Consider the following 24,176-nt stretch of genomic DNA (forward strand, 5'->3'; position numbering starts at 1 on the left):
GAAGTAAAAACGAAGGATCTCTTACCCTTTGAAACAGCATGGAGGGACCTGAAGCGTATTATGCTAAGCAAAATAAGCCAGTCAGAAAAAGACAAATATCGCATGATCTCACTTATATGTGGAATCCAATAAACAATATAAACTGATGAATAAAATAGATCCAAAAACATAGAAGCATGGAACAGACTCATGAATCTCAGAGGGAAGGTGGGGGTAGGGGAGTGGGTGGGGAGAGATTAACCAAAGAACTTATATGCATATACTGTATGCATAACCCATGGACACAGACAGTAGTGTAGTGAAGGCCTGGGGTGGTGGGAAAGGAGAGAGGGGTGATAAGAGGGGCCAACAGGGAAAGAAAAAGGGGACATCTGTATTACTTTCAACAATAAAGGTAAATTTTAAAAAATTATAATAAAACAAAAGAATTGTAATAGTTTTAATAGGTTTATCCTTCATTCCTTCAACAGAGATTGTAAAACAAATTAAAATTTCAAGAAGACTTAAAGAGGCTTACCGATCTGTTTGTAAAACATGGATAAGATGTTCCATTGCTTGAATACCCACTTCCAAGCGATATTTCTGCACAAAATAAAAATGTTAAAGAAACTAATATCCAATTTAATAAACTTGGTAACTAACAAAGTGTTACAGACCTTAGATAATGATTTGAGAGCACGCACGGCATTTCTTCGATCATCTAGTAAAGTAGATGAAGCTACTCGGTCACAAAGCTTTTGGATCTGTTGTAGAAAAATGAAACAGCATTAACAGAAGAGAAAGCACAAAAAAGAAACATGAAGTTTTCCCCAAATTTATACCACCTAATTCTGAAAAAACTAAAAATAAATAAAAATAAATCAACAAATGGGACGTGATGGAAATGGTCTTTCACAAATGTAAGTAACTATTTAAGTAATATTATAATATCATTAAATAACTAGGTAATAATTTAGTCTCATTACAGAGATCAAACAGAGACACTTGAAAAATAAAAGTGGTGGAAGAGACGTCACATAAAATAAGTCACATAAACTGAGAAATTAAAAGAAATCATTAGTAGACCCAGAGTTTTCTAAACATGCCTATTATGACTGTTTGAACCAACAAGGGAGCATAATCCATGAGGGTTATGGTAGAAGATGGGAGGTTATTTAAAATTTTTTATATTTTTTTTTTATTTTATTATTTTTTTAATATATTTTATTGATTTTTCACAGAGAGGAAGAGAGAGGGATAGAGAGTTAGAAACATCGATGATAGAGAAACATCGATCAGCTGCCTCTTGCACAACCCCTACTGGGGATGTGCCCGCAACCAAGGTACATGCCCTTGACCGGAATTGAACCTGGGACCTTTCAGTCCGCAGGCTGACGCTCTATCCACTGAGCCAAACCGGTTTCGGCTATTTAAAAATTTTTTAAACAATAATTGTTTATATCATAATTTCACCATATATTTAAACAAGAAAGTCAGAACTGTATATAAAATTTTTAAAGTTTTGAGTGTACCTTATAATCTACAAAGATGAAATATTTCTATTATAAAAAACTTTTAATAAATTTACAATAATTAAAATTCAAACTGAATTTTAAAATAAACATTGAACATTACTTACAATAGGAAAAAACTGGAAATAACTGTCCAAAAAAGAGAAGAAAAACTAAATGAATTGTGGTAAATTCTTTGGTATATACTTTGCAGCTACTCAAAAGAATTGACTGTATTAACATGAAAATACTATTACTTAACTAGAGGCCCAATGCACGAAATTCGTGCAAGAGTAGGCCTTCCTTCCCCCAGCTGCTGGCACCAGCTTCCCTCTTACACCTGGGACCCAGGCTTTCCTCCCGCTGCCGGCAGGCACCCAGGACCCGGGCTTCCCTCGCAGCCCTGGCTTCGTCAGGAAGGTTGTCTGGTCTAATTAGCATATTATGCTTTTATTATTATAGATAAATAGTGGGGGGAGGGGGAGCAAGTTATAAAACTATATGTAAATTGTGAGCCTATTAAAGCAAAAGTACCAAACTGTGTATGTAAACTTTCATTTAAAAAAAGAATTTGGAAACTTAAAACTATATTTTCTAGAAGAAAAATCTTTGTGAACTTTAATTAGGCAAGATTTCTCAGGTATATATTAAGAGCACAATCCATAAAAGAAAAACATAATAAATTGGAGTTTATCACTGCTGCTCTTCAAAAAATACTGTTAAGGGAATGAAAAGATAAGCCACAAATTGGATGAAAATACTTGGAAAACATCTGATAAAGGATAGTTTTAAAAACCACTATAATTCAGGTACTTTGTAGAGCTAACAGTTATTATTTTATTATAAATTACTCATTCTTTAATGACAGTTCTTACAAAGATTCTATAAATAATATTTTGGCATATCACTCAAACTTCTGCACCCTATGTATCCGAGTAAATAGTGTTTAAATACATAGTGTTTTCCAAATTATATTCTGTAGGCTTCTAGTGTCCCAGAAGATATTAATAGATTTCCTATGATCACAAAACTTGTGGAAACAAGGTTACACAAAATTAAATAGGTTTCTGCACTGCAGGATTTCTAAGTCTTTACTATGCTGACTTGCATTTTTCATCCTACAGAAACAGTATTACCAAAGCAAGCTTTACTTTTTTATTTTATTCATTCTAACTGCTCAGATTGAGGAATTATTCCTACCATAAACTGTATTCACTTTCATATTTATTATATTGATTTTCCAAAATGGAAAGACTATAACTTACTCTTTATTAAATAACTGATACCTTTCTTACTATAATTTTTTTTACCATTAAAAAAAACTACATAATTATCTTTTGAAAACATGAACCTCATTACCCAACTTAAAAAAATGTCTTAGGCCAAAAATAGTTTTCCTAATAAGCATGATTGTAATTTCCTCTACTTGGGTCTTCTACATCTTTAAATTTTTTTTCTAGGTAGTTTATATTATGACTGGGAAATCTTTTGTAGGCATTTTCTGCTTTTTTTTTAATCCTATACTTCAAGCACAGACTGGCTCTAGATCTAGGAACTCCACCTGAATTTCCATCTCCATTTGCAGTAGTTTGTCCTAGTGCAATTCAGGACTTGAACTCCAGCTTCAATCCCATCTTTGGTGAATGTATAGAGACTTATGTCAAAATGTGAATTTTCATGTCTGAAAGCTTCTCAATCATTATTTACTGAATGTGAAAGCTATTTGATGGTGGCGGAGATACTTAGCTTTAGGAATACTGGAGAGAGATAATCATAACTCTAAGACTTTAGCCTTTTTAAAAAATTTTCAGTCATTTATTCTGTGTTCTAACATGCTAACATTTCAGCATTGTTGGTTGTTGTTGTTTTAAAGCTTTGAGATATACAGAAAGATAATATTATTTATTATGATGATAAAATAGCAATGAGGTTATTTTTATCTAACAGATTCACAAAATTAATAGTAGCACATACCAAATTATTCCATATTTATGAAATAAAAATCAAAACTAATCTATGCTATTAGAAGTCAGGACAGTGATTACTCATAGGGGCGGGCAGGGACTGAATGAAGCACAAAGGGGACTTCAGAGATGCTAGCAATGTTCTTCTGTTCCTTGATCTGGGTGTTGGTTATCTAGGTATGTTCAGGTTAAGATTTACATATGATATCACATGTGTACTTTTCTATATACTTCTATAAAATATTTAAAATACAACTATCCAAGATAGACAAAATATAAATTAGTGAACTTGCTGCCCTACCCAATTTGGCTCAATGGCTGCAGCGTCAGCTTGTGGAATGAAGGGTCCCAGGTTTGATACTGGTCAAGGGCACATACCTCGGTTGCAGCCTTAATGCCTGGCCCTGGTTGGGCTTGTGTGGGAGGCAAACAACCCATGTGTCTCTCTCACATTGATGTTTCTCTCTCTCTGTCTTTCCTCCTCCCTTCCACTATGTCTAAAAGTCAATGGAAAAAATATTCTCCAGTGAGGATTAACAACAACAAAGTGAACTTGCTTATATTCTCTCAGAAGGAAAGTAACCAAAAAAGTGGCAATTTGGCAAAAACTAGTAAACTTAAAATGTTTATACCCTTTCAGCCAGGCATTCCTACTTCTAGGAATTTATCCTTTAAAAATATGCTCATAGCATCTGGCTGGGTGGCTCAGTTGGTTGGCGTGTTGTCCATAGAACAAAAAAGGTTGCAGGTTCGATCCCGGGTCGGGTCGGTATGGGAGGCAACCGATCAATGTCTCTCTCTCTCCCTCACCCCCTTCCTTTCTCTAAACATACCCTTGGGTTAGGATAAAAAAAAAAAAAAAAGGCCTACAACTACAGTGTTATATATAAGAATGTTCTTTGTAGCAATATTTTTAATAGCTAAAAAGGAAATCTACCTTCCACCCTGTAAGGATATAATAAAAAGTCTGCTACACGGAAGAGGGTTATAACTTGACTGTGCTAGCTCCCTGAACTCAGATTTCTAGCCTCCAGAACTATAAGCAATAAATTTCTGCTGTTTAAAAAAAAAAAAATCTAAAGGTTAATCCATCAGCCAGAGAATAGTGAACTAATACATGGTACACCTACAGGGTGGGGCAAAAATAGGTTTACAGCTGTTCTCATGGAATATAATACAATAATTAATAAATAATAATATAAGAATAAACTGTTTTGTGTACTCACAATTATAAACCTACTTTTGCTCCACTTTGTACACTATGCAGCTGATAAAGCAGATTCACATTTACTAACAAGAAAAGATGTTCAAGATATAGTAACTGAAAAAAAGAAAAAAACAAACAATATGCTCAATATGAGCTCATTTTGGTTTAACACTACATTAATAACAAACCATTTGAATATAAATGAAAAAAATTAAGACTATGCACCATATATTTTAGTGGGTTGCTAGAAATATTCATTGTCTGCATTACTTCTGATGTTTGAATTTTGATAATAAACAGGACTTATCTTTATAAGCAGAAAAGAGCAAAATGGAATAAAGTGAAATGGTTTGCTTTATTGGAATTTCTAGGATATTTTCATGACTGACTAAATTCATCTTTCGAAGTTGCTATTTTCATTCTACTGATCAAAATAGCATGAAATCAGCTCTTAATTGATAAAAATAAACTACCATAAGAAAAATAATCTCAATTAGTTCCCTGTAGCCTATAGGATAAAGCACAAATTTTTAAGATTAGACTACACAGTCATTACTCAGTCAATAAACACAATGACTACACATACACATTTGTTGTGCTAGTCAAAATTAAAGATATGGTCTCTGGCCACAGGAGCCTGCATAGGCAAACAGTCATATAAATAAAGTACAATAACAAGTTAAAGGTATATAACTATGTGTTGAGTAAAGCAGGGGCATGAAAGGAAAAGCAAAGTAAAACTGCTATAGGCTGAATGCGTATATCCCCCTCCCCCAAATGCATATGTTGAAATCCTAACCCTTAATGTGATAGTAGTAGTAGGAGGTGGGGCTTTTGGGAGGTTATGTCATAAGGGTGGAGCCTTCATGAATGGGATTAGTGCCTTTATAAAGAGGCCCTAAAGAGCTAGCTCCTATACCTCTTTCCCTTGTGAAGACACAGTGAGAAAATGGCTATGTATAAACCAGGAAGTAAGCTTTCAGCAGATGCTCAATCTTGGACTTCCAGTCTCCAGAACTATGAGAAATAAGTTGCTGTTTAAGCCACCTGTCTATGGTATTTTTGTTATAGCAGACTAAGATATTATTTAAGTTTGAAATATTAAGAATGCCACTTGAGTCAAAAATTAAAGGATGAGTATCACATGAAGAAGGAACTCCAGGCACAGAAAATGATTTCTTACTTTATATTTGTTATAAAACACACACACACACACACACACACACACACACACACACACCTTATATATAATAAAAGCCTAATTTGCTAAGTGTCCGGTCGTCTGGTCGTCCAGTCAACCAATCAAAGTGTAATATGCAAAGATATGCTAAGGCCGCTCAACCGCTCACTATGACGTGCACTGACACCAGGGGGCAGATAGTTGACTGGTCGACCAGTCGCTATGACGTGCACTGACCACCAGGGGGCAGGCACTCTGACCAGTAGGTTAGCTTGCTGCTGGGTTCCAGCCCATCGGGACTGGGTGAGATAGGCTGGACATGCCCTGGAGCCTTACCGTGGTCCCTCCCTGGCTGGCCAACCTCCCGCATCCTCCCTGTCTCCAATTGTGCACTAGTGGGGTCCCTGGACCTGGCCTGCGCCCTTTTGCAATCTGGGACCCCTCGGGGTATGTCGGAGAGCCGGTTTCGGCCCGATCCCACAGGACAGGCCAAGGGACCCCACTGGTGCAAGAATTCGTGTACCAGGCCTCTAATATCTATATCTATATATAGATATTTGTTCTATTAAAACAATACATCAAAGGAAACTTTCTAAAATATGAGCATTTCCTTTTATAAGAATTTTAAATGCTTGTTATTTCTGGGAATGATTGATCTAAAATAATGTAGGGAGAAATAAGAAAATGTAAACTTAACTAAAAATAGATTTCTTTTTTAAATGAATCAAAGTATCTGCTTCAGTAGACTCAGATTAATAAGCAAATTACAAGCTGTTTTAGGTAATTATAAAATGTACCTTAAAATATTAAAATTAATCACTATTTAGAGTATACTATTTATACTTATAGAAATAAAATCCATTAATTCCTGAGTTTGGGAATGTATCAAGACTATTTTTAAGAATATAAACATGCATTTTATCTATTAAATTTGGGTTTTAATGGCAAGTACAAATTCTTACCAATTGGGGATTTTTATCGGAACTTTCTCTCTAATGATTTAAGACAAACTCAAATCAGTCAACCATATTGCAAACCAACGAGAATCAAAAGTGAGTATAACAACTTATTTATTCAGAGTCATAATTGACCTATTTCGGATACATTCTGTCAATCATCAAAACGGTCTTTTCATTTTAGTGATTTCTGATAGTAATCTAGAACTAATTATAAGCTTCTCCGTCTTCTTAAAAAACGTAATTTTATAAGCTTTCTTCGATTTAAGCCTAAGTTCTCTCCAATGTCATATATAGGGATGTCTTAGGTGTTAAATGAATATAAAAGTCTTGGCATAGTACCTGGTACCTATAAATACTCAAATATTAACAAACTTCTATTATTACGAAGCTTCTTATGACTTTTTTGTATCTTTCTTTGATCCTATTAGGCTTTTGGCTGCATTTCCATCATTTATGTTTCTGACAGACCATTTGTAGATTTTTATTTGCTACTAAGAAATTTTATAATTAAGCAAAACAGTAATATATCTAGAGCCGAAAATTACTCAGGTTTAAAATCAAGATTGCGTACATGGACTTTTCAACTTCTGCTTTGCTATGTGAAAATATTCCAGATGGTTGAAGTTGCTGAATAAGTGACCTCTCCATAATAAAATGCTATGTTGCTACTCTTTACAGACAACTGAAACCAAATGAAAGAAAAGCACCTATACATATAAAAGGCTAATATGCTAAGTGTCCATCCGACCAGTTGCTATGATGCGCACTGACCACCAGGGGGCAGACGCTCAACGCATGAGGTGCCAAGATGCGCACTGGCCATTTACAGAGAAATGGCACTGTGGACCTGGTGCCCACAAAGCAATACTCTGCTTCCCCAAGTAGGACACAGGCCCCGCCAGCACCCCGGAGGGACAGCCCACCAAATCGCAGCCGATGCTGCCAAGACCCATGGTGCAAAATGCAGCCCACAGCCCAGTCCAGCCCAGCCCAGCCCAGCCCAGAAACGGTTGCTGTGGGCACCGGGTAATGACGTCATGTAGTTATGCCCAGCTTCCTCTCCCTACTGACGATTAGCCTCCTTGCAGTTTCTTCAGCCCAGGAACACGACTTGCTTTATAGCCAGGTGCAAACATTTCACACTTGAACCAAATGTCTGTGAAGCGTTTTCCCGTGCCTCATCTCATTTGATCCTCACAGAAGTCCTGGAGTAGGTAGATAGGAGACTTGGTAGAATCCTATTTTCTTTTCATTAGCTGGAAAATGTAGATTTAGAAAGCTTAAAAACTTGCCCTGACTGAAAAGAAGAAATGGTGGACCTTGAAAATGACTTCAGGTTTTGTCACTGCGCAGAATATAGTCAAATTCTGCTGCAGTTAAATATTTTATCCTTTGTTCTCCCTGCATGATCTACAATAACAATCTGCTTCATGGTGATATTTAGTGCTGTGTTGCTGACAATTACCTGAAAGAGAAGTTGGGGTGCTTCACTGGGCTGGGAAAAGTTTAGCTAAATCAGAAAGCAGGTCTAATTAAGCAAATTTATCTATATCCTAGAGCAGGCGTCCTCAAACTACGGCCCGCGGGCCACATGCGGGTGTTTTTTGCCGTTTTGTTTTTTTACTTCAAAATAAGATATGTGCAGTGTGAACAGGAATTTATTCATAGTTTTTTTTAAACTATAGTCTGGCCCTCCAACGGTCTGAGGGACAGTGAACTGGCCCCCTGTTTAAAAAGTTTGAGGACCCCTGTACTAGAGGCTGTATGCATGAAATTTGTGCAAGAGTAGGCCTTCCTTCCCTGGCTGCCGGCACCGGCTTCCCTCTGGCACCTGGGACCCGGGCTTCCCTGGCAGCCCAGGCTTCATCCGGTCCGGAAGGACATCCAGTCTAATTAGCATATTATGCTTTTATTATTATAGATATAAAGCTCTCGCTGGCACCAATTGTATGTGTGTTTCAATTTGTCATTACCCATCGTGAATTTGGTTGACACTTCTATTATAGAGAAAGGGGGAATAGCGATATTAAAATATTCCTTCTAATTAATTTCCTTTCAATGTGCACAAACTCATGTACTGGGCCACTAGTATTATATACATTCCAAATATAGACAGGTCTATATTTTTCAGTTGATATTTATCAAGCAAAAAATTTGCAGCACACAAGTATGCTTGTCTTATATTAAGAAATTGTAGATCTCAATGATCATTATTCCCTTTATTCCTTACTTGAAAAACCAACCCGGAGCAGTACAATTGGGCCTCTTTCTCTATTCTTTCTCTCTTTTAGTGATTTGAACCCTCTGTGTTTAAGCGGGGTACATGGCTGTACACCTAGACTACTTTTCAAGCCTTCCTTACATCTAGGCAGTGACTACATTGCCAATGAGTTGCCAGTACCTTCCAGGTCATGTTCTTAAATTTAAAGGAAGCTATTTGCTCTATTTTAAATCCTCATCTGAGAATATGTTTTAGAAAAATACAGAGAGATAGAGATAGACAGAGAGAAACATCAAAGTGAGAAATACACATGGATCGGTTGCTGCCCTAACCCCTGACTTGCATGCGCAGCAGTCAGGGATCCACCCACAACCTAGCTATGTGCCATGATAGGGGATCGAATCCACAAACTTTTGGTGCAGATGACAACACTCCAACCAACTGAGCCACCTGGCCAGAGTGAAGCTTTTTGTTCTTGATTCTTCATTCTCATTCCCTCAGCTGGAACTTTAGCCTGATTCAGTGATGCATCTTTAACAATTCAAGTAAGGGCAGCATCCTAGGGATGGCAGAAAAACTTATAGAGCAGCATATAGGCCCCTGGACACCTGAGGAGCAGAACTACTCTACCCTAGGATCGCCTTCTAATTGGCCTTTTAGTGGAGAAAGACAAACTTTTGTCTCAGTTAAAGCTGTTTTTTGGCCTTAGTTCTAGCAGCTGACCCAATACCTGAACTAATAAACTAATTTTAAGAGGAAACGAGGCTCAGAAATATGCAATAAACCCAAAAACACACTGCCTGTTTGGTGGCACAGTTCAAATTCTAACTGAGCTTCACACTTGGCACACTTTTTCTACTATCCTAATTGCCTCCCATGCAGAGAAATGTTAGTCTGAGTACCTACTGCAGGTACTAGGGACTGCAAGGTTTTTTTGGTAAGTTGGGAAACATGGTAATGTAGTTTTAAAAATAATTTTAAGTCAATATTTTAAAATCCAAAGATTCATATAAAAATCCAGATTTCCCAACTTTTCTTGAAAAAAAAAATCAGCTTGATAGCTAATGATAGCTAACACTGTATTTCATACAATTTAAGAAGCCATCGATTATAAGATTCACCACTTTTTAAAATGTATCACCAAGAACAAAGAAATACCGCCAATTATAATTACAAGATGCAACCTGATTTCAAAGATGTTTATTTTAAATGCTAACGTGCACCTCAAAATTGTTAAAATCTGGAACATATAGTACCTATTATGTGTCAGCTGTGTTCTAAAGTTCTTTATAGTTTTAACTACTAATGTTCACAAAAATCCTATGTAGTAGACACTATTACTATCCACATTTCAGATCTGAGGTAACAGAGTCATATTGGGTTATTTGTCCAAGTTCACAACACTAGTAAGTGGTGGGATGCCAATCAAAGCCAAGCAGTTTAAGTGCTTAATCACTTGGTTAAATTAGATCTCTGGACCTTCATTTCCGGAGGCCAACAACGGTCTGGAATTGAGCAGTAGATACACTTTCAAGTCAGGATATGCAGGCTCTAGGAGATTAAAAATGGCAGTGGATGAAGAGGATGCTGCATGGACACGCTCCCAGGACAAAAATGAAATTACAAGTAAAATACAGAAAAATTTCCTGAATAATCAAAGAATATGCAGGCTCCAGCTTCAGCCCAGACCTCTGCTCTCTTCTCTAATCCAACTTGCTTCAATGAACAATGATGTGACCCAATTGACACTTTTAGGATCAGAGTTCATGACTCTTGCATTAAGTAACAGAATGCTATGTATTAACAAAAAGCAGTTTTAAGGAGAAAAAATTTTTTGAGTAAAATTTAATTGAGAGTTAGTTTTATTTAGAGGGACCACAAAGAGATAACAAGGAAAAACTCAAGAAACAGATGTTCTTTAATTCATATTATGCTAACTAGGTATGAAGTGCTCTGAGAGATAAAGACAATGATGAATTAGACATGGAACCTTTTATAAAGATGCTTTTATAGTCTATTACACTGGTAGTATAATTAACAAAAATAACTGTAAATATGGTATTTTAAATAATTTGTAATAAAGTAGCCCTATGCTTTAACATGCAAAGTTCTCTAAGACATATCAATCAATGAAAAAGATAAGATATAGAAAACCATAAACAGTGTATCACCTATGAAAAAAGAGATAAATATGCTCATACAAATATGTGATTCCATAATGCACAAATGCACGATTATGCATAAAGGTCTGAAAGAATTTATACCAATTAAGAATAGTGGTTATTTCTGCAAAGAGAACTGAAATTGGAGATGGTAGTTAAAGAGGACTTAAACTTTACTAGTATTATTTGCCACTTTGTATAATTAAAAAATGAAAAGGCTTATCAATAAAATAGGTGTAACATCATGCAGCAAATGCAGGCAATCATGGGTCAATTCTTCTCTGTTTTCAGTAACTTCCAAGTGAGATTCTCAATTCCACTTACCAAGAAAAATATGAAAAGGACAAATCCCACAAACTAATTCATAATCAAAATTCATAATAACCTGACTTTGTTTGTTTTGCTACCCAATGGTGCCATTTATTTTTTTATTGTGATACACAAAGACCAAAACAGAAGCAATGGGAATAGGAGAGACTAGGAAAGCAAAAAGTGATACAAGGAATGAAAAAATGAAAAACCACTGAAAAGTAAAAAATAAAATAAAAATATGAAGGTGCCATAAAGCTAGGATGCTGAAGGAACATTTAAAATTTAATGGGCATTGACATATGTAGTTTGCAGTATTTTCTTACAATTCCTAATATAAATACATATTTTTAAAGTATTCAGCAACTATTTAACTGATATGCAAAAATGAAGAGCAGGAATTCCAATTTAAGAAATCTAATTCAACCATTCAGTCATTTATTCAACAAATATTTATCAGCTCTAATGCCAATTTATTTAATGATTAACTCTGCCTTCATGAAGCTTAACACATGGGTTATTCCTTCCTTGAAGAGAACTTTCCTATCCATGACTGGTTCCTATGGGACTAAATGAATTCACGTTAACCAATAGTCAGTTCATTTATATTGTTTAAATGGAATAAAAAAGTATATATTACTCTTTAAGGATACAAGAAAGAGGCAGATATTTAATTTTTAAATTGAACTCTATAACTGAAAATTTACAAAAAAAAGTAAAAGCCAGTCAGTTTTATCTTTAAATGACCTAATTTATTATAAAAAAGTGAGAACATTACAAAGGTAAACATCAGACAAATCCAGTGAATCTAACACAATCTATTTCCATTACAATTATCAATGTCAACCTAGTTAATATATTGCTTCACTTATTCTCTATGCCTTCTTTAAGAAATGATTTCCAAAAGAACAACCTTTTAAGCAAGTTATTATAATAAAACTTGTCTACCAAATAATCTATCACAAACACTAGCATCTCAAAGTCTAACACTGAAAGTTTTCAAATTAAAGGTAACATTTTATACAAAAAATGTTTATGGCTTTTCTGCATGGAGTATAAAAAATAAGCATGCCTTTTGTCTGATATTTACAACAGACAAAGCGGTAGGAATAATAGGAGTTAAGTATATAAAAAGAGAGAAATGGTATTTGATATCAACAATTTATAAAAGAAATTCTTGCATTCTCTCCTAAGAGATAATCAGATTCAAGAGATTACAATTATTTCTCAAATCATAAAGCATCAGGACTTATTTTATCTTTTAGGTATTAAAAGAGAAATATTTCATGAACTCCATAATGCTGATAACTAAGGATATTTCTAAAATGTAGCATTCCTTTAAAATAGGTGGGGAACAATTTTCTGCCAAAGGTCATTTGGATATTTATAACATCATTTGCGGGCCATACAAAGTTATCAACTTAAAAATTAGCCTGCTATATTTAGTCAAACATTTAATTAATTGACCCCCTAATGACTTGGCAGGGAAGACCAAATGATTTCTCAGGCCTTATAAGTAGGACCTGCTGGTCCAATGTTCCCCACCCCTGCTTTAAAAATATATTCTCTAGGATAATTTTCCCCTAAATATGTTCCTCAGAACACTAGACCTACAAGGTTTCCTGGTGGGAAAAAAGAAGGGAGGTCCGGTCAAATAAATTTGGCAAACACAACTTGCTTTATATCTCTATCTTGAAAATATTTGAAAACTTAAGTCTTGTATAAATATTAGTTTTCTGTGTTTCATTTTTGATCATCACACAGCACACTTCTTTGGTAACAAAATTCCTTTGAGTACCTCTACTCACTTTCTTTGGAACATATTTTGGTAATGCTAGGGTATGTAAAATTTAAATGATACTAGTTTTTAGAACCACATTAAGTAATCTAATTAATTTTTTAAAAAGTCATGTAGCTTTCAATAGATACTACTTAATAAAAATACTGTAAGAGACATCTTTGGTGGAATACAGAAGTGATTTAAACATAAATCATATTCTCTAACATTTATTGTAAGAGAGCCAAGAGAGAAAACACCCATCAGTTATGACAGTGACCTGGTTATTAATGTAGAATAGGAAACAATAACCCAAACAAGAGTTCAGACTACACATTTATAGTAACACTAGAGGCCCAGTGCACGAAATTTGTTCACGGATAGGGTCCCTAGACCTGGCCGGCAATCGGGGCCGATAGGGGCCTTCTGGCTGCTGGCTGGGGCCTCCCTTCCCTGGCTGCTGGCTAGGGCCTTCCTTCATTCTGCGCGGCCCCCTGGTGGTCAGTGCATGTCATAACGAGCAATTGAACTCTGGTCTCCTAGTCCAGTGGTCGGCAAACTCATTAGTCAACAGAGCCAAATATCAACAGTACAACGATTGAAATTTCTTTTGAGAGCCAAATTTTTTAAACTTAAACTTCTTCTAAAGCCACTTCTTCAAAATAGACTCGCCCAGGCCGTGGTATTTTGTGGAAGAGGAGCCAAAGAGCTGCATGTGGCTCGCAAGCTGTGGTTTGCCGACCACTGTCCTAATCGAACTCCAGTGGGGACACTTTGCATATTAGCCTTTTATATAGAGAGATGGTATCCACACTAATAGAAGAGAAACATGCAAATTAACCATCACTCCGCTACACCCACCAGCCACACCCACCAGCCAATCAGGAGCAAGTATGCAAATTAACCCAACCAAGATGGCGGCTGGCCACAGAGCAAGCAGGAGCCTTGGGTTTCCCCAGCGATGGAGGAAGCCAAACTTCCTGGCCTGCCCTGGCCTCCGCTCAGGCTACAAAGTTTCAATTATAGAAGATAAATAAATTCCAGAACCCAGGGCCTCCGCTTGGGTTGCCGTGGGGCATGGCTGGCCTGCAAACCACCACAGGCCCCTCGCCCAGGCCACCCCACACCCCAAGGGAACCCCCACCCTGATCCAAGACACCCTTCAGGGCAAACCAGCCAGCCCCCACCAGGGCACCAGGCCTCTATCCTATCTAATAAAAGAGTAATATGCAAACTGACCATCACTCCAACACACAAGATGGCTGCCCCTATGTGGTCAAAGATCCTGCCCCCATGTGGACACAAGATGGCCAGCAGGGGAGGGCAGTTGGAAGGGACCAGGCCTGCAAAGGAGGGCAGTTGTGGGCGATCAGGCCAGCAAGAGAGGGCAGTTGGGAGGGACCAGGCCTGCAAGGGAGGGCAGTTAGGGGTGACCAGGCCGGCAGAGGAGGGAAGTTGGGGGTGACCCAGGCCTCCTGGGGAGAGCAGTTGGGGGTGACCAGGCCTGCAGGGGAGGGCAGTTAGGGGTGACCAGGCCTGCAGGGGAGGGCAGTTAGGGGAAATAAGGCTGGCAGGGGAGCAGTTAAGCATCAATCAGACTGGCAGGGGAGTGGTTAGGGGGTGATCAGGCTGGCAGGCAGAAGTGGTCAGGGGTAATCAGGAAGGCAGGCAGGCGAGCAGTTGGGAGCCAGCAGTCTTGGATGTCTGACTGCCCGGTAGGATCGGGCCTAAATGGGTAGTCGGACATCCCTCGAGGGGTCCCAGTTTGGAGAGGGTGCAGGCTGGGCTGAGGAACACAACCCCCCCCTGCCCCCGTGCACGAATTTCATGCACCAGGCCTCTAGTAAAATATGCTTGACCAAACTAAAACTGTCTAAATTTAAGCACACACTCAATTTTTATTAAAAGAAAGTATAGCTGTGTCTTTATTGTTAACCCTTTTGCTTTTTAAACCAGCTGATCAGTTTGATTTAAAAAGAGATGCCTTAACAGTATGCTAACTCTGCATACTTCTATGGACTTTAGCCAACTTCCATGCTTTAGGGTACAACTTGGAAAGGGGAAACTCCCCTATGATTTATCATCAAATGTAGTTAATAACTGTCATGGTATTTTCAATAAACTAGCTTTTAAAAAGGCATTAGTTGGAAGGTAGATGGAAAATTAAGCCCGTGCAAGCATTTAAAAAAAAAAAAAAGAGTAGCATTTTTACTATAATTAGTGTTTATTTGCACCCAGCAAAGTATGTCAAGGTTAGGAGGCTTCAATCATCAGAAATCATTGCCTTTCTCTACCTAAGGTAAAAAAGAGAGAGAAAAAAAAATGACTCTAAATGTGAAAAGTTTAACGTGGATGAAATTCTAGAATAAAATATTCATAACTCTATACAGAATTATTGGCTATCGTGATACAAATAGAAATATTTACTACTTTGTCTTTGAAGAACATCTTAATGCCAGTCCAAAATTACTCTTAACTGAGAGTATGATAAACTAGATATTATACAATAAATAGTATAACCCTCACAAATTTAAAAGATACTTCGGTTTAGTAAGAAAAAGTAAGAAAGCAGGCTAAGCACAGTAAATCTGAAAAATCACTTAAGTAAAAAGTTTGACGTAATGGACTTCAAAACCCGGTTCCCAAAATTTGATTCCTACAGTCTTTAAGAAGCACTGTTTTAATACCTAGTACTTTGTAACCTGCTATGATTATAGATCTGTGATTTCTTTCATATAACACTATAATTCATTCATTTAACAAATACTTGAGTATCTACTACTATGGAAAAATAAAGGTTAAAATACATATGAAGCCTGCCCTAAAGACACTTAGGAGTCTGGAATAGATGAGATATATAAATGGTAGAAAGCCAAATCTGTTTTAAATGTGAAGATTGCTCAGAGGGAAAACAGATTGTTTGGTGGGGGAAGGAAGTAAAGGATACAGATTAGGGAATGCATTGATGATAGACTTAAAGAACAAGTAGACTTTAGACAAAAAAAAAAAAAAAAAAAAGAGGCTTTGTACTGGAAAAGATGAGAAAAGCATGAAAAATGGAAAATGACAATGAAAATAATTTAATTTTGCAGAAATGTAAAAACTACAAAATACCAAATAATAACATAGAAGTTAGCAGTCCCAAGCACTGGCAACTTGAATATCCAGGCCAGATCTAATCACCAATTAAAACATCTAATGTTGAACACAGAGCTCTATAAATATTTCTAAATTAGTGAGTAATGACCCCCTTATAGCTATTATACTCCCTGATGGAATGAGATGGCGAAACAAATTTTACTTATACTGTAACTTAGAATAAATGATTAATTCTCTTCCAAAGACAAACTACTTTTCCAATTTTCAGTGTACATACTCAAAGTTAGGCAAGAACCCTCTTTCAGTTTGTAAATACAACATACACTCAAATGATACTCAAGCTTCATTTTGAAATCATGATATAAAAAGTATGTTGTTCCATTCACCATGGCAAGATCAAAGTGTTCTAGTCTCAGTTCTGCAATACTGTGCAGATCGCTCTGTACCTCAGTTTCCTTAACTTTTAAACTGAGGGGGTTTGACCTGCATGAGCTGCAAAGGGTCTTCCAGCTTTAAAATCCTATACTCAATTGTACATCATCTTCCATCTATAACAAAAAAAGACAGTATTCTTCCTGTAAAAACATGGAATAAAAACTACCCTTTATTGAGCACATACTAGGTGTCAGGCTATATTTCTTATTTCACTTAATCCTCATTACACCCCTAAGCACAGGCATTTTCCTTATTTTACTCATAGGGTATGAGCCATCTTTCATCTGTCCAACCCAATTACGGATGGAAGGCAAGGATTCAAGTCAAGGTCTAACTCCAAAGCAAATTATAGTAAACCACATTTCAAAACTTGGTGCCCCAAACCAAAAATATCAGACAAGACAAAAACAAAACAAAACCACACACCAAAAGCTGAAGAGGGGGGGCTGTGACTGTGGTAATCTGGAGAGAGCATGGTCTTCTAATAGGGTAGCTCAGCTGCCTTGTAGCCCCACGTGGGAACCAACAAGAGAAGCCAAATATCAGTTTGTATGTTTGTGTGTGTGAAATCTCCTGATTTTCAAATGAAGGAAAACAGATTTACCAGCTTCCAACTGCTTTAAACAGTTCTAACCCAGATCTATAATGTTACTTTTAATAATATATACATATAAATTTCCAGGTAAGTTTTAAAATATGGGCACCAGCAATAAAGCCTAAGCTTTGAAGTAAAACTTGGTTGAATCCTGGCTCTATTACTAGTAGTGTGACATTGGTCAAGTTACTTCACCTCTCTCAGTCCCATTTTTTCATTTGTAAAGTGAGGATATTATCAACTGTCTTGCAGGATGTTTAGGGATTAAAGGAGAATGTGGACTGAAAGAGCTCAGCACAGTGTCTAGCACGATGTAAGGGCTTGACAATAAAAGTTATTATTACCCTTCAGGATCCCAGTAACATAGAACACGGTATCTACGCTCATAGGCATCCCAGCTATGTGTATGAATATTCCCCAAAGTCTGCCCTTAAAATCATGCTTTGTCACTTTTCTGTAGACCTAAAATAAAAAGTGTATTTTTAAAAGGTCATACACACTAATTTCTAATAGATGCCGATCAAACTTCACCAAGTTAAGTTGATCATAAACCTGAAAATCGAACCAACGATCAAGACTGTTTTCTGTGGCTAACAATTTTTTTCTAAAGTGATGCCGAAAATAGGGTTACCACGAATTCAGACTTCTGAATAGGGTGAGTGCAAGGGAAAGTGGTGCTTGGTGGTGGGGGTGTCCCCAAAACTCTTTGAACTCCAAAGATCCCTACCACGTCCAAGTATTTCCCAAATGGCATAGAGTTGCGTGAGCCCGAAAAACGGGGTCCGAACTGTTTGATGGGACAAGGGCAGGTGGCTTTGCGCCCCAGCATGTCTTTTTATTCTTAGCCACACGCTCTCGTCAACAGCTGGGTTTTAAGCTCCGTCTTCCCCAAAGCCCCATTCCAGACCGCGAGAGAGCGAGCAGGACTTCGGGCTCCTCTCGGCCAGTGGAGACACCGGCGAAAAGGGAGGAGGGAGAGGCCCGCGGCCCCGAGGGGGCGTGGGAGACTGGTCGGGCCACCTCTGCCCTGGATCGCCCCCTTCCCGGGCGGTACCCTGCCCGGACCACCGCCTCGCGGGGCCTGCGGCGCTTAGGGACGCGGCTGCTGTCAGCCGGGCCGAGCCGCCGAGGCGTGGGGGGCTGCGCTAGGGACGAAAGGGAATAACTCTGGGTTTCTGGAGAAAAAGGGAGGCGAAGGGGGAGGCGGCACGGGGACCCACGGTGGGGCGCGGGGGGTGACCTCCGGGCCCCTGAGTCCTCCGTCCCCGGTTCCTGCCCGAACCCTTCCCACGTCCCCGACCCGCCGCTCCTCTCACCGTCTCGGCTTCGGTGTGCTGGGGTCCTGCACTCTGTCCCCCCATGACCCCGCGGAGGAAATTCATCTTGATGTTCAGCCACCGGCTCTACCGGCCCCTTCGGGAAGAAAGGATAACTTCCCCGGCCCTCCGCAGGGCCTGGCCCCCACGTCGCACTCCGCGGCCGCCGCCACCGCCGCCTCCAACTCGGCGGCCGCTCCAGCCCCCTGAGCCCGGAAACGCTTTCAGCGGGGATGCGCATGCGCGGAAACGTGGCATTACGTGGCGGCTCGAAGGGCGAAGGCAAAGGGGGAAAAAGTAAACGACGGGAGGTCCCGGAGCCTGGGTCCGCCCAAGCCCCGCCCACTGCGCAGGCACCGCCCCCCTCCGCAGGGACACGCCTTCTACTCCCGCCCCCCTTGGATCGCTGGGGCTGGAACCCGTCACCCACGTGGTCGGAGCCCGGCCCCGCCGGCTGGAGAGGATCCGGAGAGGGTGTACGTGTTTTGGCTTGCAGCGTGTTCAGCGGGCGCCGAGCGGGACTTACTGCAGCCTATCAAATCTTGGTGTCGTCTTTTGTTGAGTCGAAAGTGAGATTTTCCTTCGGCCGACGAGACAGGTAAGGAATCCCGGCCGCTGGGAGGGTTCATCTGGTTTTGCGGTGCAGCTTCTGAACCCCGTAAAATTGTATTCCTTTGCTTGGCTTTGTTTGGTGGTAAAAAGGGTGCCGGAGCCCCCTCATTCCACTGCCACAGGAGGGCGCATTTCTCAGATGTTGCTCTTCAAACCTGTTAAAAGGAACGCCAGATCGAGACGCCAGGTACACCGCTGTTTTCAAGTGGTGTGAGGAGAAAACCAATCGAACTCTGCATTTGCCTTACTGGAGAAAATACATTGATCTGCTGGGTCCACAGTTTGGCAGCGAGTAGCATAATGTTTTTGTTATTAACTCTCAAGCCCTGCATTTCAGCGCGTGTGTGTGTTTTTTAGCATGAAAAAATGTCGTTTTTTTTTTTTTTTTCCCAAATCGGTATGCATTGTTCCCTTCAAAATGAGATTTCCAGGTACATTTGCTTCTGGAGCAGTCTTGTAGATTTCTTGAGCCCAAAAAGCGCAGGGTCTCGTTAGCCAACTGATTCATAAACCTCTCCACTTGGATGCCCCACAGGTTTCAGATTCCCCAGCCTCCCTTAAAGAAAAAAAATCTAGATGCTCCCTGTGCTCTGCCACGATCAATAGTATCACCAGCCAAATAGTTGCCTAAGCTAGAAAGAGGAAGCTGGGAAGACTATTAAATTCTGGACTCTGACATCCCCCCCCCCCCCCAATGTCTAGGAGTCAAGTTCTATTATGTTTATTTGTAGAACGCAGTATTTCTCAAATAGGTCTGCTCTCCATATCTCTGCCTCTGAGATAGATTGTTGTCATCAGTTTTCACCCAGGTTATAAGGCAATAGCTTCCTAACTAGTTTGTCATTATTCAAGCCATGACTTCCCTCCATTCCAGTCTCTAGTCCAGCGGTCGCCAACCTTTCGGACCTCACAGACCACTAGGCTAGTCCATCCGTGGGTGAGCCTAGCAATGGCAAAACATCTGTCCATGACAGTCCTCTTATTAAAATCTTTCAGTGATCACCCATTCTCTGCACAATAAAACCAAACTCCTTAGCTTACTACACAGGCCTGCTATGATCTGGATCCGGCCTATCTTTACAGCTTCTGCCTTCCCCACATACTCAGGGTATATGCCTTTCCCCTTCCTCCTCCTTATCAAGGAAACTCCTGCTAGTTCCTTAAGACTTAACTCTGGCATCTTCTGGCAACTCTCAATAAAATGTTTGTTAAGCCAAACTGTTAAGGGCAGGATTATGTTATTTATTTTGTATCTTTGTGTCTTAGCACTATCTCATAGGAGGTGATACTATGGATAAGTGAAGAAAGCATTAAAGGATATATGAATATTATGCTGAGGAGGAGGGTCCCTTTTTTCATCTGTAATGTGGAATTATAGATAGTACATATCACAAAAGCTATAGTGAAAGTTCCTTTCCTAGTGTCAAGGTTTTAAGCCTGGGTGACTTGGATAATGGTGGGGATCATACTGCCAAAAATACTGTGCACTAAGCATTGTCCCCTGCTTTACAACTGGACACTTGACATTTTCCATCCGACATTTTCCATGGGGGCATTTTGTTGCAGCCTAAAAAAAGTAACTAATAAATGCTCAGCTTTTTTTATTACCAGGTAATGTGTGCAAAGAACTTCACCAAGTCCCTAAGCCTCTCCCCTTCCTCCCTGAGCCTCTTCTCACCTCCTCCCTGTGCCCCACTGTACCCTATCATGAGGGATAAAGCTCTAAGACGAAGTGGGGCTCATTGGATGTGTACTACATGTGTTACTTGGTAATGAAAAGCAGTGCCTTGACATTTTAGCAAAATTGTTTTAAGGCACTGGCCTTTTCAAAATGCCTGGCTTTGTTTTAAATTTTGGTGAGTATAGTAGGCCACTAGGAGTTTTCCCTTCATTTGACCTGTTTCTCCCCTCACAGCATGCACTGGGTAGGAAGGACTATGGGCAGGAAGGATGGACAGTTGATTGCAGAGCAGATGAGTGTGGAGGCCCCAGGCTTCCTCTTGACCTCTAGTCTTGCCTTTCTCCTGATGTCTGGGGAAGGGTGGAGCTGCCGGTTACTTCTAGGCTCAAGAAGAGGCAGAGAAGGTACAGTGGCCATTTTGTCCCTCATTTGGGGTCTGAAAGGAGAGCAGAGACATCATTACTACAGAATAGCCATGAAATGGACTCATTTAAGGGAAAGGGGGTTACATGTGAATCTACTTCCGCTGATTTTATAGAGAAAAGTCAGGGACCATGTCCTGTTCTTATTTGTACTTTTTAGTCTTCTAGTGCAATTCCTTTATCATGATAGATGCTCAAGATCCATTTCTTAAATAAAGGAAGAGGAAATGTGAAAAAATTGTGACTGCCTGATTATGCCATTATACTTCTGACTTTCATAAATCTAAACACTCAAGTTAAGAATGCCATGAATTATTAAAATACACGTATTTGACTTGGGTAAATAAAAATGATTTTTATTTTTCTAAAGCAAACCTGAAAACAGAGCAACTAACAAAAGTCATTGGTTTGAAATTAATTTTTAAAACTGTTTATCCTTACAATCCTCTAGTTCAGTGGTTCTCTTCAGTGGCCCATTTTCCCCATCCTTTCTTACTTTCTAGTGGCAAACTCAACAATATTACTGGCAAGATTGCACTCTTTTTTATGGCTGAATCATATTCCATTATATATATGCACCACTTATTTATCCATTCATCTATTGATGGACACTTAGGTTGCTTCTATATCTTGACTATTGTAAATGCTGCAATGAATATATGGATGCATATGTCTTTTCAAAATAGTGTTTTGAGTTTCTTCAGATAAATACCCAGAAATGGAATTGCTGGTCCCTTCTTTGTCTCTTGTTACAGTCTTTTTTTCTAAATGGTAAAAGGCTTTTTATTCCACATTCAGCAATATAATTTCTCTGAACACCTAGTAGGCTTCTTAGCTCTTTTTTTTTTTTAATATATTTTATTGATTTTTTACAGAGAGGAAGAGGGAGGGATAGAGAGTTAGAAACATCGATGAGAGAGAAACATCGATCAGCTGCCTCTTGCACACCCCCTACTGGGGATGTGCCCGCAACCAAGGTATATGCCCTTGACCAGAATCGAACCTGGGACCCTTGAGTCCGCAGTCCGACACTCTATCCACTGAGCCAAACCGGTTTCGGCGGCTTCTTGGCTCTGATTGCAATTAGTTCTATATGCTAGTAGCCACCCTCAAAGTTTGTCTTAGGTATAATTCTCAGACTGACTTATTTTGTTTATAGCTTTTGTTTTAAAGTCTGTTTTTCCATAAATGAGTGAGTTCATGTGACATTTATCTTTCTCTTACTGGCTTATTTCACTTAGCATAATGCTCTCCAGGTCCATCCAAGCTGTTGCAGATGGTAAGAACTCCTTTTTTACCGCAGCATAGTATTCCATTGTGTAGATCAGTGATGGGCAACCTTTTGAGCTTGGTGTGTCAAACTTTGCCAAAAAACTGAGCATAACTTGGGTAGTGTGTCACTTTGAGGAAAAAACTAACTCCAAGACTCTAGTCACAAATGTTTCATCCTCAGGAGCAGCAAATGTTTCATCCTCGGCATGCGGCCATGTGTCATCAGAAATGGCTACGTGTGTCAGTGCTGACATGCATGTCATAGGTTCGCCATCACTGGTGTAGATGTACCACAGTTTTTTAATCCACTCATCTACTGATGGGCATTTAGGCTGTTTCCAAATCTTAGCTATGGTGAATTGTGCTGCTATGAACATAGGGGTGCATATGTCCTTTCTAATTGGTGTTTCTAGTTTCTTGGGACATATTCCTAGAAGTGGGATTACTGGGTCAAATGGGAGTTCCATTTTTAGTTTTTTGAGGAAACTCCATACTGTTCTCCACAGTGGCTGCACCAGTCTGCATTCCCACCAGCAGTGCATGAGGGTTCCTTTTTCTCTGCATCCTTGCCAGCACTTGTCATTTGTTGATGATAGCCATTCTGACAGGTGTGAGATGGTACCGCATTGTCGTTTTGATTTGCCTCTCTCGGATAATTAGTGACTTTGAGCATGTTTTCATATGTCTCTTGGCCTTCCTTCTGTCTTCTTTCAAAAAGTATCTATTTAGGTCTGTTGCCCATTTTTTGATTGGGTTGTTTATCTTCCTTTTGTTAAGTTGTATATGTTTCCTGTAAATGTTGGAGATTAAACCCTTATCGGTGATGACATTGGCAAATGTGTTCTCCCATGCAGTGGGCTTTCTTGTTGTTTTGTTGATGGTTTCTTTTGCTGTGCAGAAGCCTTTTATTTTGATGTAGTCCCATTTATTTATTTTCTCTTTAGCTTCCATTGCCCTAGGGGCAGTGTCAGTGAAGAAGTTCTTTTGGCATATGTCTGAGATTTTGCTTCCTGTGGATTCCTCTAGTATTTTTATAGTTTCCCATCTTATATTTAAGTCCTTTATCCATTTTGAGTTTATTTTTGTGTATGGTGTAAGTTGGTGGTCTCGTTTCATTTTTTTGCATGTATCTGTCCAATTTTCCCAACACCATTTATTGAAGAGGCTGTCTTGACTCCATTGTATGTTCATGCCTCCTTTGTCGAATATATAATGAACAACATAAACTGATGAACAAAAACAGATTCAGAGACAGAGAAATATCAATCAGACCTTCAAACCTCAGAGGGAAGGTAGGGGAGGGTGAGGGTAAGGGGGAGAGATCAACCAAAGGACTTATATGCATGCATATAAGCCTAACCAATGGACAGAGACAACAGGGGGATAAGGCATGAGTGGGGAGGATGGGGGTTAATGGGGGGATAAGGACACATATGTAATAACTTAATCAATAAAGAAATTTAAAAAAATAGAAC

General features: G+C 39.2%; 1 protein-coding gene across 5 annotated transcripts in view; it reads right to left on the reverse strand.

Annotated features, from left to right (window-relative positions):
* USO1 (USO1 vesicle transport factor) overlaps nucleotides 1-19,001 on the reverse strand; it is a 77,113-nt gene extending 58,112 nt beyond the window's left edge. For 3 of the 5 annotated variants that reach the window (XM_054728220.1, XM_008143667.3, XM_028148452.2), the window contains exons 1-3: nucleotides 18,715-19,001; nucleotides 657-743; nucleotides 518-582 (exon numbers count right to left, since the gene is read on the reverse strand). In XM_054728220.1, coding sequence (XP_054584195.1) covers nucleotides 518-582; nucleotides 657-743; nucleotides 18,715-18,780 — 218 coding nt within the window. In that variant the 5' untranslated portion in view covers nucleotides 18,781-19,001. Of the gene's footprint in view, nucleotides 1-517; nucleotides 583-656; nucleotides 744-4,680; nucleotides 4,776-18,714 lie in introns of those variants that run through there. The other 2 variants (XM_054728226.1, XM_054728232.1) reach the window with 2 other exon arrangements.
* Nucleotides 19,002-24,176: the final 5,175 nt, after the last annotated feature.

The sequence above is a fragment of the Eptesicus fuscus genome, chromosome 2, assembly GCF_027574615.1.
Source record: "Eptesicus fuscus isolate TK198812 chromosome 2, DD_ASM_mEF_20220401, whole genome shotgun sequence".
NCBI classification, from domain to species: Eukaryota; Metazoa; Chordata; class Mammalia; order Chiroptera; family Vespertilionidae; genus Eptesicus; species Eptesicus fuscus.